Source organism: Archocentrus centrarchus, chromosome 9, assembly GCF_007364275.1.
Source record: "Archocentrus centrarchus isolate MPI-CPG fArcCen1 chromosome 9, fArcCen1, whole genome shotgun sequence".
Classification (NCBI taxonomy): domain Eukaryota; kingdom Metazoa; phylum Chordata; class Actinopteri; order Cichliformes; family Cichlidae; genus Archocentrus; species Archocentrus centrarchus.
Window position 1 is genome coordinate 19,696,758 of NC_044354.1, and position 15,284 is coordinate 19,712,041.

The 15,284-nt window shown below is 42.1% G+C and overlaps 1 protein-coding gene across 1 annotated transcript; it reads right to left on the bottom strand.

Moving 5' to 3' along the window:
- Window positions 1–1,150: 1,150 nt before the first annotated feature.
- On the bottom strand, window positions 1,151–10,842 carry LOC115785404 (uncharacterized). The gene is made up of 5 exons (XM_030736980.1): window positions 10,732–10,842; window positions 10,028–10,320; window positions 9,700–9,866; window positions 6,036–7,237; window positions 1,151–3,687 (listed from the first exon to the last, which is right to left on the bottom strand). Exons 2-5 carry the CDS (start codon window positions 10,275–10,277, stop codon window positions 3,294–3,296), a joined length of 2,013 nt encoding a protein of 670 aa, XP_030592840.1. The 5' UTR covers window positions 10,278–10,320; window positions 10,732–10,842; the 3' UTR covers window positions 1,151–3,293.
- Between the last annotated feature and the right edge of the window lie 4,442 nt (window positions 10,843–15,284).

A 15,284-nucleotide genomic window follows, 5' to 3' on the forward strand; every position in this document is an offset into this window, starting at 1 on the left:
TTTATTTTTTTATTTTAATTAGGCCTTCTGTAGCCTGTGTCGGCCTTAACCTATTCTGATATTGTAGAGGTAGCTTTCCAGCTATGTCCTGTTATGCCCAGTAGGGGGTAACGTCGGCTTGATTAACGCAATAAAACCTACATCTCGACATTCGAGTGCTCGAGCTATGCGGTGTTGTATCGTTCCTCAACACTCCCTTAACAAATATAATTCGAATATTCCTCCATTGTACATGGAATTATACCAAGCTATTTTACAACTGCTGGTGCAAAACAATACGGTTCATCTCCACAGCATTGATAAAGGCTCAGCCACGCTGTCGTGGCGACATCTGTTGCGCTATATCTCCACCAGTGGAACGCTGTAATAGTCATTGAAAAGTTAACTACCGTACTACACTATAATATGGCATAACACAGGGCCTTGAGTAATGCACTACGACTTGGTCATTGCCATTCTGGCAACAGCAAATTTATAACACCGTGTCTGAGGGTTAAAGTAGGTTCGCTGTGAATCGTCTTTTGAAAAACTGGCCAATCATTATAGCCTAAAAAATATACATTTTACTCAACTCCATTTTAAAAGCGAAATATGTTAAAGTATCTATTTCATGATCATTTCTTCACCCATTAGGCCCGTATCCTAATTCATGATTGTTAGTAAGCGGCTGCAAACGAGGAAAAGAAACACTCGAAGTTAAACAGATATTTCTTTATTGTTCAGGGCAGGCATATTTTATAGGCTATATAATGCAATATAACAATATATAATAATATGAAATTATATAATACAAAATACCTTAGGGTAAACACATTGCCTACGATTTCAACAAATTAAAGAGGAAAAAAGTACAACTGTGTAATACCTCTATTAAAACGCTTGAGATGAAGGCTGAAGCCTTAAACGGAGGCTGAACGTGCCTGAAATGAAGAGTAATGCTTTTCGCATTAAACGAACCCTTCTCTCAATATTTCCTTTAAATTTAACATTCTGAAGCTTTCTTTTCTTTCTGAAAGTCAAATCGACGCGCGCGACTTTTTTCCCGGTTTCCCGTCTAATGTTTCCCGGGAAACGGGAAATTGTTCTGATCGCATTTCCCGGGAATCCCGGATCCCGGGATTAAACCCTAGTTTGGGAGTCCCATTCCTCCTTCCTCTTTTGGTAGATGAAGAGTCTCCAGTCTTATTCTAGGCTTTTTGCCCTTCCAAATAAACCTTATTATTTTATTCCAGCTATTGAATTGGGATTGGGGGACCTCTACTGGTAGGGATTGGAACAGATACAAAAGCCTTGGAAGAACATTCATTTTGATTATTTCAATTTTTGAGCTGAGATCTAGCCATAAAATGGTCCACCTTTCAATGTCTTTTAGTAATTCTTAATTCAACTTGTCATAGTTTGCTTCATACAGCCTAGATAATCTTTTTGTTATCTGGATGCCTAGATAGTCAATTTTCTTTAATTTCCAATTAAAGTTAAATCGCTCTAGTATTTCTTTTGGTGGATTGTAGTTCAATGTTAGTATTTGTGTCTTGTTTATATTTATTTTATATCTTGATACGTGTCTAAACTTTCCTAGTTGTGACATCAATACAGGTAGAGATCTACTTGGTTGTTCGAGATAGACTATGACATCATCTGCATAAAGTCCTATTTTTTGTTCTATTCCATTCACCTTTCATTTACCTCTTTTTACTTTGTGTATACACCACTCTGCATTTAATTATTGCTTATTGCTAATCTCTGGCTGTTTTCCACATTGTGTCTTTTGTCCTGTCTCTCTCCCCTCAGCCCCAACCGGTTGCAGCAGATGGCTGCCCCTCCCTGAGTCTGGTTCTGCTGGAGGTTTCTTCCTGTTAAAAGAGAGGTTTTTCCCTTCCCAATGTCACCAAGTGTTTACTCAAAGGTGGTTGTTTTGACTGTTGGGTTTTCTCTGTAATTATTGTAGAGTTTTTAACTTACAATATAACGCACCTTGAGGTGACTGTTGTGATTTTCTATAAATAAAATTGAATTGAAATACCTGGGATCAATCATCCAAAGCACCAGACAGTGCACAAGAGAGGTGAAGAAGACAGTACAGAAGATTTTTGTGTGGAGTGACCAGGATGGACAGGATGTGAAATGAGTGTGTCAGAGGGACAGCCCAGGTCAAACAGTTTGGAGACAAAGACAGAGAGTCAAGGCTGTGATGGTTTGTACTTGGGCAGAGGAGGGAGAGTGGATCTCTCACAAAGAATATCAAGCTGCCAGGCAGGAGGAACAGAGGAAGACCTCAGAAGAGGTTCATGGATGTAGAGAAGGAGGACATGTAGAAAGTTGGTGTGACAGTGGAGGAACCTAGAGCTAGGGTGAGATGGAGACAGATGATCCACTGTGGTGACCACTAAAGGGAGCAGCTGAAAGATGAGAAGAAGTGCTCTGAATCAAATTAACTGGACAGACTGTTTTTTCAGTACTCCCTTGGTGTTTCTGTTTCCATTAAGTACATTTAGCTCTCTTATGCAATGCATTTTTCAGACTCCATTTCCTACAGCTGGTGGACAGCTGATTTTTATTGGCCTTGAATTATTTTTCTTTTGTGATGCAATTACATTCAGGCTACTTGTTAAGCTACATCCCAGATGATCATTGAGTCCTGTAATATGATTGTAATTATCTGTTCACAATGATTTCTTTTTCTCACACTGTAATTACTGCAGGGTTTAATAACTCAGTTTTATAACATACTTTTGTGTATGTGCAAACAATTTAATGCATTTTTCCTACATGAATTATTACACTTACACCTTGTAATTTCCTTTGGTAATACTATATATCACTATTTATTTATTTAGTGCTGAACAGAGGGGCAATGACAGGTGAGAAAGTTGACATTTTTGGCTTTCTTTAGTGCAGATTACTAAATTACCTTAAAAGACAAACAATACAGTTTCTCACGTGAATGTAACATAAGCCCATTGCCCACTGAAAATTCACACAAGTTCTATTTTGACTAATAAGGTTTGAAAGGCATGATAAAAGAATTTATAACATGGTACAGATTCTACAGTATGTTTTTGAAATGTATCCAAGTTACTGGAATAACACCAACATCTTTTTATATAAGACAAATATTAAAGTGTTGCTGTGTTCTGTGAGTGCAAAAACAATCTAAAAGATAAAATTAATTCATCTCTGTCTTTGTTAAAATTCCCACCCTGCCAAAACTCACAGAGCTGTAGTAGAAATTCACTCTAAAAAGTGCACAGTATTTTTATTTGCTGTATTTAAAGCAGCTGGTAATCTCTTCACTATGCCCAGACAACCTGAACATTACTGGAGGTTTTGCAGGCCAGCCACTCGGAGTAACTGATCTGCCAGCAAGAACTCACATCCACATACTTGAGTCTCTTGCTCCGCTGTAATAAACTTTTCACCGTAGTCATCTTCACATCTGTCCGCTGCAGGTCAATGTGCTGTAACCTTTCAAGTGGCAAGAGAGGTGAGCCCGTGGATTCTGCAGAAGCGCCCAGGTCAAAGTTTTCTGCGCGTAGCACGTTCTGTAAAGTGTAGTCCAGGGGGCATGGCAGGGAGACCAGTGACAGCTTCTCCAGTAACGGAGAACTGGTCAGGAGGCACCTGAGCACCCTCATTAGGGAGGTCCAGAACATGGCAGGCTTTATTTGGCTGTGCTCGTAGGAGAAACTTTAGGGAGAGACAAACAGATGAAGAATATTCTTTGGACACTGCCAAGGAAGATTAGGTATGATCTAATTATCAAAATGTCATGTTGTTGACCTCTTTCAAGACAACAAATTATTTTTTAAGTATCCTCAAAAGAGCTAACTAAGAGTTAACTATAAATTATTTGATAGAAATTTTGTCATTCCGTGGCATAAGATGTATCCTGGGAGATTCAACTAAAGCATGCTTAAATTATTTAATATAATAATGAGGATGAATCTTTGTTTCATGTTAAGTCCAAGCACCTACAAGTACTCAACATGCTTTTTATATCAAACTAATTCATCAATGAAACACTTCACACAAAACTTTATTTGCATCCAGTTACGAGGGGCTTGCTCCCTATACGTTGGAATTTTCACCAGGGCACAAGAAGGTTGCTTCCCTGCACCTTCAGGCCAGGGCATGGGTCTTGACTGCTGTTTATGCTTATGTGCTGAATGGCAGTCCAGAGTACCAAGCCTTCGTGGAGTCTCTGGGTGGGGTGCTCGAAGGTGCTCCATCCAGTGACTCTGTCGTCCTACTGGGAGACTTCAATGCTCACGTGGGCAATGACACTGAGACCTTGAGAGGTGTAATTTGGAGGAACAGCCTGCCTGATCTGAACCTGAGTGGTGTCCTGTTATTGGACTTGTGTGCAAACCACAGTCTGTCCACAACGAACACCATGTTTGAACATAAGGATGTTCATAAGTGCAGATGGCACCAGGATACCTGTATCATCAGATCTACGGCTGTATGTTCTGGACACTCGGGTGAAGAGAGGAGCTGAGCTGTCATCTCATCACCGCCTGGTTGGATCAGGTAATGGGAGAGGATGCTAGACAGACCTGGCGCACCTAAACGTATAGTGACGGTGTGCCGGGAACGCCTGGCAGAGGCCCACATCCGTGAGATCTTCAACTCCCATCTCCAGCAGAACTTCAACAGCATCCTGAGGGGTGCTGAGGACATTGAGTCAGAATGGACCATGTTCCACACCTCCCTTATTTAGGCTGCTGCACAGAGCTGCAAGCGGTACAAGCAGTGTGCGGCTCAGGTGGTGGCTAAAGCAAAAACTCGGGCATTGGAGGAGTTCAGTGCCACCATGGAAAAAGACTTTCAGACTGCGATTCTGGCAAACTATCAAGTGACTCAGGAGGAGAAAGTGGTGCTCTACTCACATGCTGTATAGTGCGAGTGGGGCGCTACTGACTTCAACTGAAGATATAGTCGAGCGGTGGAAGTAATACTTCAAAGACCTCCTGCAGGAGTATGGTGTGTCTGGCCTGTTGTTACGAGCCATTCAGTCCCTTTACACCCACAGCAAGAGCTTGGTCTGCATTGCTGGCAATAAATCGGACTTGTTTCCTGTGGGTGTTAGACTTTCCCATTTGTCACTTATTCTGTTCATAATTTTTATAGACAGAATTTCTAAGCGTAGCCAAGTGGCAGAGGGCTTCCACCATGGCGGTCGAGCTACATCCCTATGGTCACAAGCTTTGGGTAGTGACCAAAAGAATGAGACACAAGCAGTGGAAATGAGCTTCTTACGAACAGTGGCCAGCCTCTCCCTTAGAGAGAAGGTGAAGAGTGCAGTCATTCAGGAGGGGCTAGAGTAGAGTAGAGCCACTACTCCTCTACATCGAAAAGAGACAGTTGAGGTGATTTGGGCATTAGACTAGGGTCCTGTTTACACAACATTTCCAGTGGAAACAGCGTCATTTTGATGCGTTTTGGCCTCCCGTTTACATGAGAAATGGTGTCGTCTAAACGGGGCCTAGGATGCCTCCTGGATGACTCTTGGATCAGGAGATCCTGGGAGGACATACCAGGAGCACCTCACCCAAGAGTCATCTAGGCCTGTCCTACTGGGAGGAGGCCCAGGGCAGACCCAAGACACCCTAGAAAAATTATATCTCTTGGCTGGAGGGGGTGGCTGGGGAGAGAGAGGTCTGGATTTCTCTGTTAAGGCTGCTGCCTCCGCAACCTGACCCTAGATAAGTGGAAGAAAATGGATGAATGGACATTGAGTTGCTCTTTGTGAAGGTAAAAAAAAAAGAAAAACTTAAGAAGAATTTCAAACCCATCTTTCACTGTAAAGGCCAACATTATCTGTACTATAAGGCCTCTTGGGCTTGACATCAAAAATAAACCTTTTTAATTTTCCTCTAATGACATAATTAAATGTTAGTTGTATATGAAACATCATTATACTACTACAAGAACAAACAAATAGATTAGTGACTAATAATGTCAGCAGTGTGGCGTCTTTAGCAAAGGGCAATACTTCTTAGTATACTATAATAGTACCTCAGTAGCAACCTTACCTGAGTGTGAGAGAGCAGAGGTTAGGCAGACATGGAAGATCTCCATTGTCCTGCTGATCCTCTTCGTGTTCCATTTGTAGGAATGAGGGAGGAGGCTCAGCAGAAATAAGCAAGTCTCTGAGTCTGGGACAGGCCCTGATGACAGGTGAGAGTCTGGTGTAGGAGTTGGTTTTTACCCCTTCAAGCGTGAGAGAAACCAGAGAGGACCCTGCAACTAACAGAGTAGGAAGGAGATCGGCCAGGTTGCCTGGAAATTGGACTGAGAGCCTCTGCAGCTGCCCTGACCAGGCCTCAAGGTCCACAGCTAACCGAGATACCTTGCTTCTTCCTCTAGTGTCTTCACTGGGATCAACATTCACAGCCATGCAGCAAATGCCTGGACATAAACGGCCTAAACTATCCAGAGAGTCACAAGTTAAGCCCTTGACATCCCTCAGTTTCAGGGCAAAGTCTGACTGTGACAAATGTCTCTTTCTTCCCACTGACTGGCTGTGAGAGCAAGAAGACACTTCATCTCTACTTGCATCTTCCTCACTCTCGCTCTTATACTCCTCCAAGAATATCCCCTCCTCCTCTTCATCCTCATATTCTCTATCCACTGTCGTTTTTTCTATCCTCATCCTCAAATTATCCCTGTCCTGCTTGTCCCTTATCTCCTGCCAAACCTCCTTCAGCGTGGCAACTCCTTCCCTATTTGTAAACTCATCTGCCAGGCTGAACTCTCTCTGCTCGATGAGACGGCAGGCCTTTTCAATGCCCTCCATGGCCACTCTTTCTAGGGAGGGGAGAGAGAGTAGAAGGTAGGCTGCAGCAGCCACAGGGTCTCCCTCTTGTACCCCAAACCCAATATCCAGAGCTAGTAGACTTCTGAGGGGAAGAGGAGTTAGGGTTACAGGAAAGCAGGAGGACTGATCAGAGCAAGAATTGGAAACAGAACACCAAGATTGCTCTGGACTCCCAGAGGATGAGCAGAAAGCCCCACCTCCAAGAGGAAGTAGTGCACCTGGAGAAAGCAAATGACAGCGGGATACGTCTAAATGCCGCAACAAACGGCAACGCTGAGCAATTGTTCTGATTACACGTCTGTCACAAGGCATGCCAGCCAGGGAGAGGGAGCGTAAAGCAGGTAGACTGTGGAGGGTTTCAGAAAGGACTTTTGAAGGTAGCTGCTGGGCTCCAGACAAGTTCAAGCTCCACAGATCCTGAGACAAAAACAGGGAAAGTTAAGGCTCACCAGACAGAAAATATCAGAGGAAATGCAACAGCCTTTAATACAACTTTTCAGCTTTCTAATGTTATTATTACAGTGGGTTTTCATTACAAACTCAGAGTAGCACCCAATTATCTAGCACTCTGTTAACACTTGGTTTAAAATGAGTCTTGGAGGATTGGATCACAGATGGCCAGCCCAGACACACTGCAGTTTACAGCTGCGTCTATCATGACTCTCCAGCTCAACACTTAAGATTATATTACTGACTGCACTGACAGATTGTCAGGACAAACTCATTAGTGACTTACATAAGGAAGCAGGACAAGACAAAAAGGACCACCTGGTCCTGCACTAATGATATATATAGTCGCTTGCAAAAGTATTCGTACCCCTTGAACTTTTCCATATTTTGTCACATTACAACCACAAACATAAATATATTTCTGTGGAATTTAATGTGAAAGACCAACACAAAGTGGTATACAATTGTGAAGTGGAACAAAAATTATACATGATTCAAAACATTTTTTATAAATAAAAAACTGAAAAGTGCAGTGTGCAAAAGTCTTCAGCCCCCTTTTCTCTGAGTGCAACCAATTGCGTTCAGAAGTTGCCTGATGACTGCTAATGACTAAAAAGAGTCCACCTGTGTGTAATCTAAATCAGTACAAACACAGCCGCTCTGTGACAGCCTCAGAGGTTGGTTAAGAGAATATTGGGGCGTAAACAGCATCATGAAGTCCAAAGAACACACCAGACAGGTCAGGAATAAGGTTGTGGAGACGTTTAAAGCAGGCTTAGGCTATAAAAAGATTTCCCAAGCTTTGAACATCTCATGGAGCACTGTTCAATCCATTGTCTGGAAATGGAAAGAGTATGGCACAACTGTAAACCTACCAAGACAAGGCCGTCCACCTAAACTTACAGGCCCAACAAGGAGAGCTGATCAGAGATGCAGCCAAGAGGCCCACGGTGACTCTGGACGAAATGCAGAGATCCACAGCTCAGGTGGGGGAATCTGTCCACAGGATAACTATTAGTCGTGCACTGCACAAATGTGGTCTTTATGGAAGAGTGGCAAGAAGAAAGCCATTGTTAAAAGAAAACCATAAAAAGTCCTGTTTGCAGTTTGCCAGAAGCCATGTTGGGGACACAGCAAACATGTGGAACATGGTGCTTTGGTCAGATGAGACCAAAATTGAACTTTTTGTCCAAAATGCAAAACGCTATATGTGGCAGAGAATTAACACTGCACATCGCTCTGAACACACCATCCCCACTGTCAAATATGGTGGTGGCAGCATCATACTCTGGGGCTGCTTCTCTTCAGCAGGGACAGGGAAGTTGGTCAGAGTTGATGGGAAGATGGATGGAGCCAAATACAGGGCAATCTTGGAAGAAAACCTGTTGGAGTCTGCAAAAGACTTGAGACTGGGACGGAGGTTCACCTTCCAGCAGGACAACGACCCTAAATATAAAGCCAGGGCTACAGTGGAATGGTTTAAAACCAAACATATTCATGTGTTAGAACGGCCCAATCAAAGTCCAGACCTAAACCCAATCGAGAATTTGTGGCAAGATCTGAAAACTGTTGTTCACAAACGCTCTCCATCTAATCTGACTGAGCTTGAGCTGTTTTGCAAAGAAGAATGGGCAAAAATTTCAGTCACTAGATGTGCAAAGCTGGTGGAGACATACCCTAAAAGACTTGCAGCTGTAATTGCAGCAAAAGCTGGTTCCACAAAGTATTGACTCAGGGGGGCTGAATATTTTTGCACACTGCACTTTTCAGTTTTTTATTTGTAAAAAATGTTTTGAAACATGTATAATTTTCTTTCCACTTCACAATTGTATACCACTTTGTGCTGGTCTTTCACATTAAATTCCACTGAAATATATTTATGTTTGTGATTGTAATGTGACAAAATATGGAAAAGTTCAAGGGGTATGAATACTTTTGCAAGCCACTGTATTTTCCTGTAACATCTCCTTTGGAGACATATCAGGGCACAATATGATTCACTCTGCAGAAGATATGTGGCCAAATTTGACCAACTTCATAAGTGGTTCGAGTGATCAGATCACAATATGTCTTGATGACGATCTGATTACCCAAAAAACAATTTAAAATCAAGTGTGAACAGGGTCTTAGATTTAGTTTTAGGAGCTGTTTATTTCTAGAAAACTCATAAAAATTGTAGCATATATGACAGATGTTTAATGCTAGGAAGTAAAAGTCTAAAAACTTCATATTTTGCATTCTCTATATCTATGCCTGGAGGAAAATGTTCCTGATACTTCTGATTATTTCTCTTACTATCCTAACAAACCACACCTGAGCTAATCTCTCAAACTGAGAAGACTTATTTCACTATTGCTGACTCTATTCGCCATAAACTCTACCTGCAGTACAAGATAACACAGGCATGGGAGTGGTGGTTTCACTCTAACCTGGCAACGTGCAGCAATATGCGTACAGATTACTGGAGTGACCAAAGCAGGGCAACTTTCCAGAGATAGACCTCGGAGCTGGGGGACCAACAGGAGGTGGAGGGCCGCCCGGGACAACTGCTTTCTGTTGCACAGCAGCCACACCAGCTCCTCAACCAGCTCGCCCGCTGCAGACAGTTAAAAAGTAGAAAAAAGAAGCAGGCACAGAGATAACAGTAAGACAGCAGGTAATCACTTAATGTGATTTAGTTATGTTTGTGCTGCTGCTTTTTTTTTTTTTTTTCTGTTTTCCTGTTGTTATCTGTTAATTAAACCCTCACTGACTCACTCAATAAGTTAAAAGGCCCCATGATGTATCTGAATGAATACTGATCCAGGTAGTTATTGGCATAGTCTTTCGCCCAGACTTCCTTCATGTTGTCTGCGAGACTTAGCAGAGACAGCTTTCTTAACGAAAGGACCGGGCCATCTTCATCTGTCTTCCAGCAGCCTCCAGTCCACTCCATATCCCCCAGCCTCTTCCTCCCAGGTGGAGCCTTTGCCCCACCCCGTTTACCTGAAGTCCGAAACAGGGGCATTGTGGGATTTCAGCTGGCTTCAGAGCTGAAGTGGATGCTGGATCTGGGTGACAATGAAGAAACTATCATTAGCACAGACGGAAAATGGCTTTCTATTACCAAATGTTATGACTGGCTGTAATTCTTATGTAATTTGCATGCTATTAGAATCTAAGTTTTTTTTGTTTTTGTTTTTTAACCAACCAATGTCAAAAACATACAGCACATGCAAAGCTGACAGGGTACACCTCTCTTTCTCTCATAGATCAGTATTCATATATAATCATTAAGATATACCATTTGATGTAAAATACCTGGTGTTAGCGTGAGACTGAAAATGTAGCAGTGCCAAACAGGCTAAAGTAAACTGTTAACTATCAATGCTAATGTCTAACTGGCTCGCCTTTATAGTGGCAGAAAGATTAAAAGGGGAGAAGGTATAGTTTGGAAGAGTTTCCAGTGCACTCACACCTACCTGGCAGATGTAACAGTGTGCTGTCCTGGCGTGCAAAAAGAAAGCACAACAGTACCTTCGCCTTAACCAGCGGTTTCAACACTTCCTGACTGGAGACTGATGACGTGGGACATTTTCCCCCTGAGTTCTGTCTCTCAGGAGCACTCCCTGTCAGGCTGGCGGACTTTGGTAAACCTTCCTGGTCTAAAAGTCAAACGCAAAGATGCAGTGTACACTGAATATTTCCCTGGTAACTCAGTAGGTTCTTTCAGAAAAGCCATATTGGGGCAGGGACTGAGAGCCATTGAATGTCATTAGAAAAAAAAAAATCTGTCAACAGCTTGCGGGCTCTCTCTCTCTCGCACCTCACTCCCACATGAGGAAGGTGGTGCCGGTGGGGTAGTAGGGACGGTGGATTTTTGTGTTATTTTCCCGGGATAAAAATATTTTCGTTTTTTCTATGACGTGTAAAGCAACTTTGAATACTGCTATGAAACTCAAACAGTGTTTAAGCTACTTATTGTAAATTAAAACCTTCCAAAAATGACTTGTGTTGTCAACAGGCGGCAAACATCAATACCATGACACAACATCCAAAAAAAGTACTTTTATATAATACCACTTTGCACCACAAGATGGCGCAGCCTGGCAATCGTAGTATCCAGTCTGCTGCGAGTCCAAAAAGGAGAAGAGTAAATGCTAATGGTGAAGCAGCTGTGCATTCATTCTAGTGAAGGGCACCGCAATCAATGGCTGAAGTACCTGGACAAGCTGCAGGATTCACAGTTAAATTATTTCTACAACGAGTCTCATTCACACATCCATACTGTGCTTTTATGTGAACTTTATTTATAAGTACTAATGTGCTTATAGTTTCTGAGATCAGGGTGTAGGCCGTGTTTTATTTGTTTAAACAGTTTTGGGAACTGGGCTTCCCTCTTCAGTGCTAGACCTCATGGATTAATCAGCAGCAGCCTATAAATGTATTTCAGTTAACATTCAGGACTGCTCCTGTTAATTAGTCAGTTCATGGGCATTTAAATATCTTTAAATCCTTTTAGCTGCTCTTCAGGTTGGCTTTTTTTTTTTTAGCACACAGCAGTCACTCCCTTGCTGGACTTATTCTATCCTCCACAGTGAGAGTATCTCTGCTGGCCAAAACATTTTGCTCCTTTGAACAGATCAAATCATTATCTCCACTTCAAGCTTGTTTTAATCCACCCATACCATTCATTTTAATTATATTATTCAAAAATACAGTGTCTTCCACTAGTGGCTGTGACTGTTAGCATCTCTTCAGTGAACTGTTGTATGGGACTATATAAAGAGAAGAAGAGGACTTGATGTCTGTAGAACATGACACTACAGCCAGCTTAATGTCTCCAAGCTGTCTGGTCCAGAGGGTAAAAAAAATGAAGGTTAATTACAGGCTCTGTCAGCTGCTTCTTTAGTTAGACAGAAGGGTCATTGTGCATTTTGTTGTGCCACAAAAAATGCAGATGAAATATCAAAAGCATAAAAAAAATCAACACAATCTTGGTGATATTCTTTATTTTGAATCACTGATGATATCACATATCAAAGACAAGGCTACAATGTGCAAGACTTTAATATAACTTTGTTACATTGTGATAAAAATTTGCAGTAAAAAATTAGACTTTTCTTAAATACAAGTATTGCTGACACATATTCAGCAAAGAGTGCACATTATTATTTCCTTAATTCCCTAAGAGTTAAAAGAGTTTGTAACAGTAACACACACACACAGTCTATTTGAGTTATAAATAGCAGTGCTGACCAGTGGTGGCCAAAGTACTGACATTCTGTACTTAAGTAGAAGTACAAGTACTTGTGTTAAAAACTACTCTAGTAAAAGTTGAAGTACTGCTTCAACTGCTGTACTCAAGTAAAAGTAAAAAAGTACAGGCTCTGAAATCTACTCAAAGTAAGAAAGTAAAAGTAGCTCCTTGGAGGACGTTTCTTCCTCTTTCTTACATCTTTCTCCATCTGAGTGAAGTTATCGCTCATTCTTTGCTGTCCCTTAAAATACAGCAGCTGTTCTTTTAGCTAGCAGACACACCGTGTGACAAACTGCACACACTTTTTTTGTCCTTTAGGTTTTCTGTCATTTATTGTCCTCACCGTTCCGGCGTGCAGCCTCTATGTAAAGCGCAACTTCCTCTGGCTCTTTCCGGTCTCCGAGCGAGCGTTGCAGGATCCTCTCCCTCTACCGTGTGGGGTGTCTGTTCCCTCCCTCCAACCCTGTTGTTCTGATTTCCAAGAAAAAGACACTCACAATCAAAAGCCGGCTCCCGCACTGACCGGAAATGCAAACGTTTCTCAGACGCATTAAAAATAAAGGAACGAGCTTGTTTTGTAAATGTAAGAAGTAGAAAGTACAGATACTTGTGTACAAATGTAGTGAGTAAAAGTAAAAAGTTGTCAGAAAAATAAATACTCAAGTAAAATACAGATACCTGAATAATCTACTTAAGTACAGTAACGAAGTATTTGTACTTCGTTACTGTCCACCACTGGTGCTGACACACTCAAAGTGTTTTCAGTGAATCAAACCCAACTATGGATTTTGATGAACATCAAGCAAGTGTCAGTACTAATAAAGATTGGACTTTTTTTTTTTTTAATTTTACCTTATAGAAATACAGAAAAAGTCCCACAGTTTAAAATATTTCTATTAAAAAGTACTACCACAATTGAAAAAAATAAAAATAAAAAATTAGGGATGCTGTGTAAATGTAAATAAAAACAGAATGCAATGATTTGCAAATCTCATAATGATTTAATAAATAAATAGGCGGAGAGCTTAACCCCCCCAATGTTGGACCCAAAGTTACACCCTTGATTCATACAGTATAGTGAAAGCAGTACAGCCAAATGGGGTTGCAACTATCGATTACTCCATCGATTGAGTGATCGGATTAGAAATACTTTTCTCGTATTAATCAGAATCAGAATCAGAATCAGAAGGTTTTTATTGCCATATGGGTGAACAGGTTCACAGCATTAGGAAATTGCTGCGGTACTTCGTGCTTACAGAAAAAAAACAAAGTATAAAAACTATAAGACAATATACAAGTATACAAATTGCAAATATACAGAGATATTAGAGCTATAACTATAGCACAATATTACAAAATTACAAAATATACAGTGCAGAGACTAATTAAAAGATAAAAGAATGTAGACTATATTCCACTAATATGTACATCAGTGCAGTCAGACAGGTGCATAGACATAAGGTCATCAGCGTTTGTGGAGGGTGGTGGTAACAGTCTTAGGGTAATTGTTCATGAGTCCAACAGCAGGGGGGAAGAAACTGTTCTTATGGCGGGAGGTTCTGGTCCGTATGGACCGTAGCCTCCTGCCTGAGGGGAGAGGGTCAAAAAGTCTGTGCCCAGGGTGAGAGTGGTCGGCTGTGATCCGACCTGCACGCCCCAGTGTCCTGGAGGTGTACAGGTCCTGGAGAGATGGGAGGTTACAGCCAATCACCTTCTCAGCAGAGTGCACAACGCGCTGTAGTCTCTGTTTGTCCCTAGTGGTGGCTCCAGCGTACCACACAGTGATGGAGGAGGTGAGGATGGACTCAATGATGGCAGTATAGAACTGCACCATGGTCCTTGCTGGCAAGTTGAATTTCTTCAACTGCCGCAGGAAGTACATCCTCTGCTGGGCCTTTTTGATGACAGAGGTGATGGTGGGCTCCCACTTGAGGTCCTGGGTGATGGTAGTTCCCAGGAAGCGAGAAGAGTCCACTGTGGTGATGGGGGTGTCAGTCAGGATAATGGAGGGTAGAGGGGCTGTGTGCTTCCTAAAGTCCACTATAATCTCCACTGTCTTCTGGGCGTTCAGTACCAGGTTATTGTGGCTGCACCAGGACGCCAGACGTTTGACCTCCATCCTGTAGGCCGACCTGTAGGCCGAATTAACAATTCATCTGTATTTTTTAAACTGTGTGAAACAAACAGTGGTGGGTGCAGCAGCTACAAAGTTCTCTGTTCTTCACTTACTGATCAGGTGATTGATGAAGGACCTCCAGCTGTTTCAAAGTAAAGGTTTTAACGGTGGTTACAGGAAAAAGCACTGCTGCTTTGAACGCCAGAAAAACGTTTCCTTTCGCTCCATCCCAGCTCATCGGTAACGGCTCAGCCTTTTTTGCGCTTGCTGCGTGTGCACAGACTGCAAGTAAAACAGCTGCTGCTGCTGTTGTTGAAAAACTGTGAACATAATTTTGTAATGCTTTTTGTCTTGACGCTTCTGTCTTGAGGCTGTTGGATATATTCCGAAACAAATAAGGCGCGTGTGCGATGTAATCACGCAAATGCGTCCTCATCGATGAGCGGAATCATTAAGCAAGCAGACTAACGATTCCAAGCAGGGCCGGTTTTTGCTCTGGGCAATGTGGGCGACTGCCCAGGGCGCAATCTATTTGAGGGCGCACGAGCGCCGTCAAAAAAAAAAAAAAATCAAAACCAAACTCACCAGTTTTGGGGGTTAGGTAGAGGGTTAGGGTTAGACTACCGCTCATTTCCATGTCAGATTAGTGGGGTGGGCGC

Bases quoted from the DNA above. Each gene is read 5' to 3' on its own strand.
- LOC115785404 (XM_030736980.1), bottom strand. From the start codon at position 10,277: ATGCCCCTGTTTCGGACTTCAGGTAAACGGGGTGGGGCAAAGGCTCCA. The intron at 9,867-10,027 runs GTGAGTCAGTGA...AACTGTCTGCAG, and splicing joins GGGGCCTTTTAACTTATTGA to CGGGCGAGCTGGTTGAGGAG. The intron at 7,238-9,699 runs GTTAGAGTGAAA...TTTTTGTCTCAG, and splicing joins ATATTGCTGCACGTTGCCAG to GATCTGTGGAGCTTGAACTT.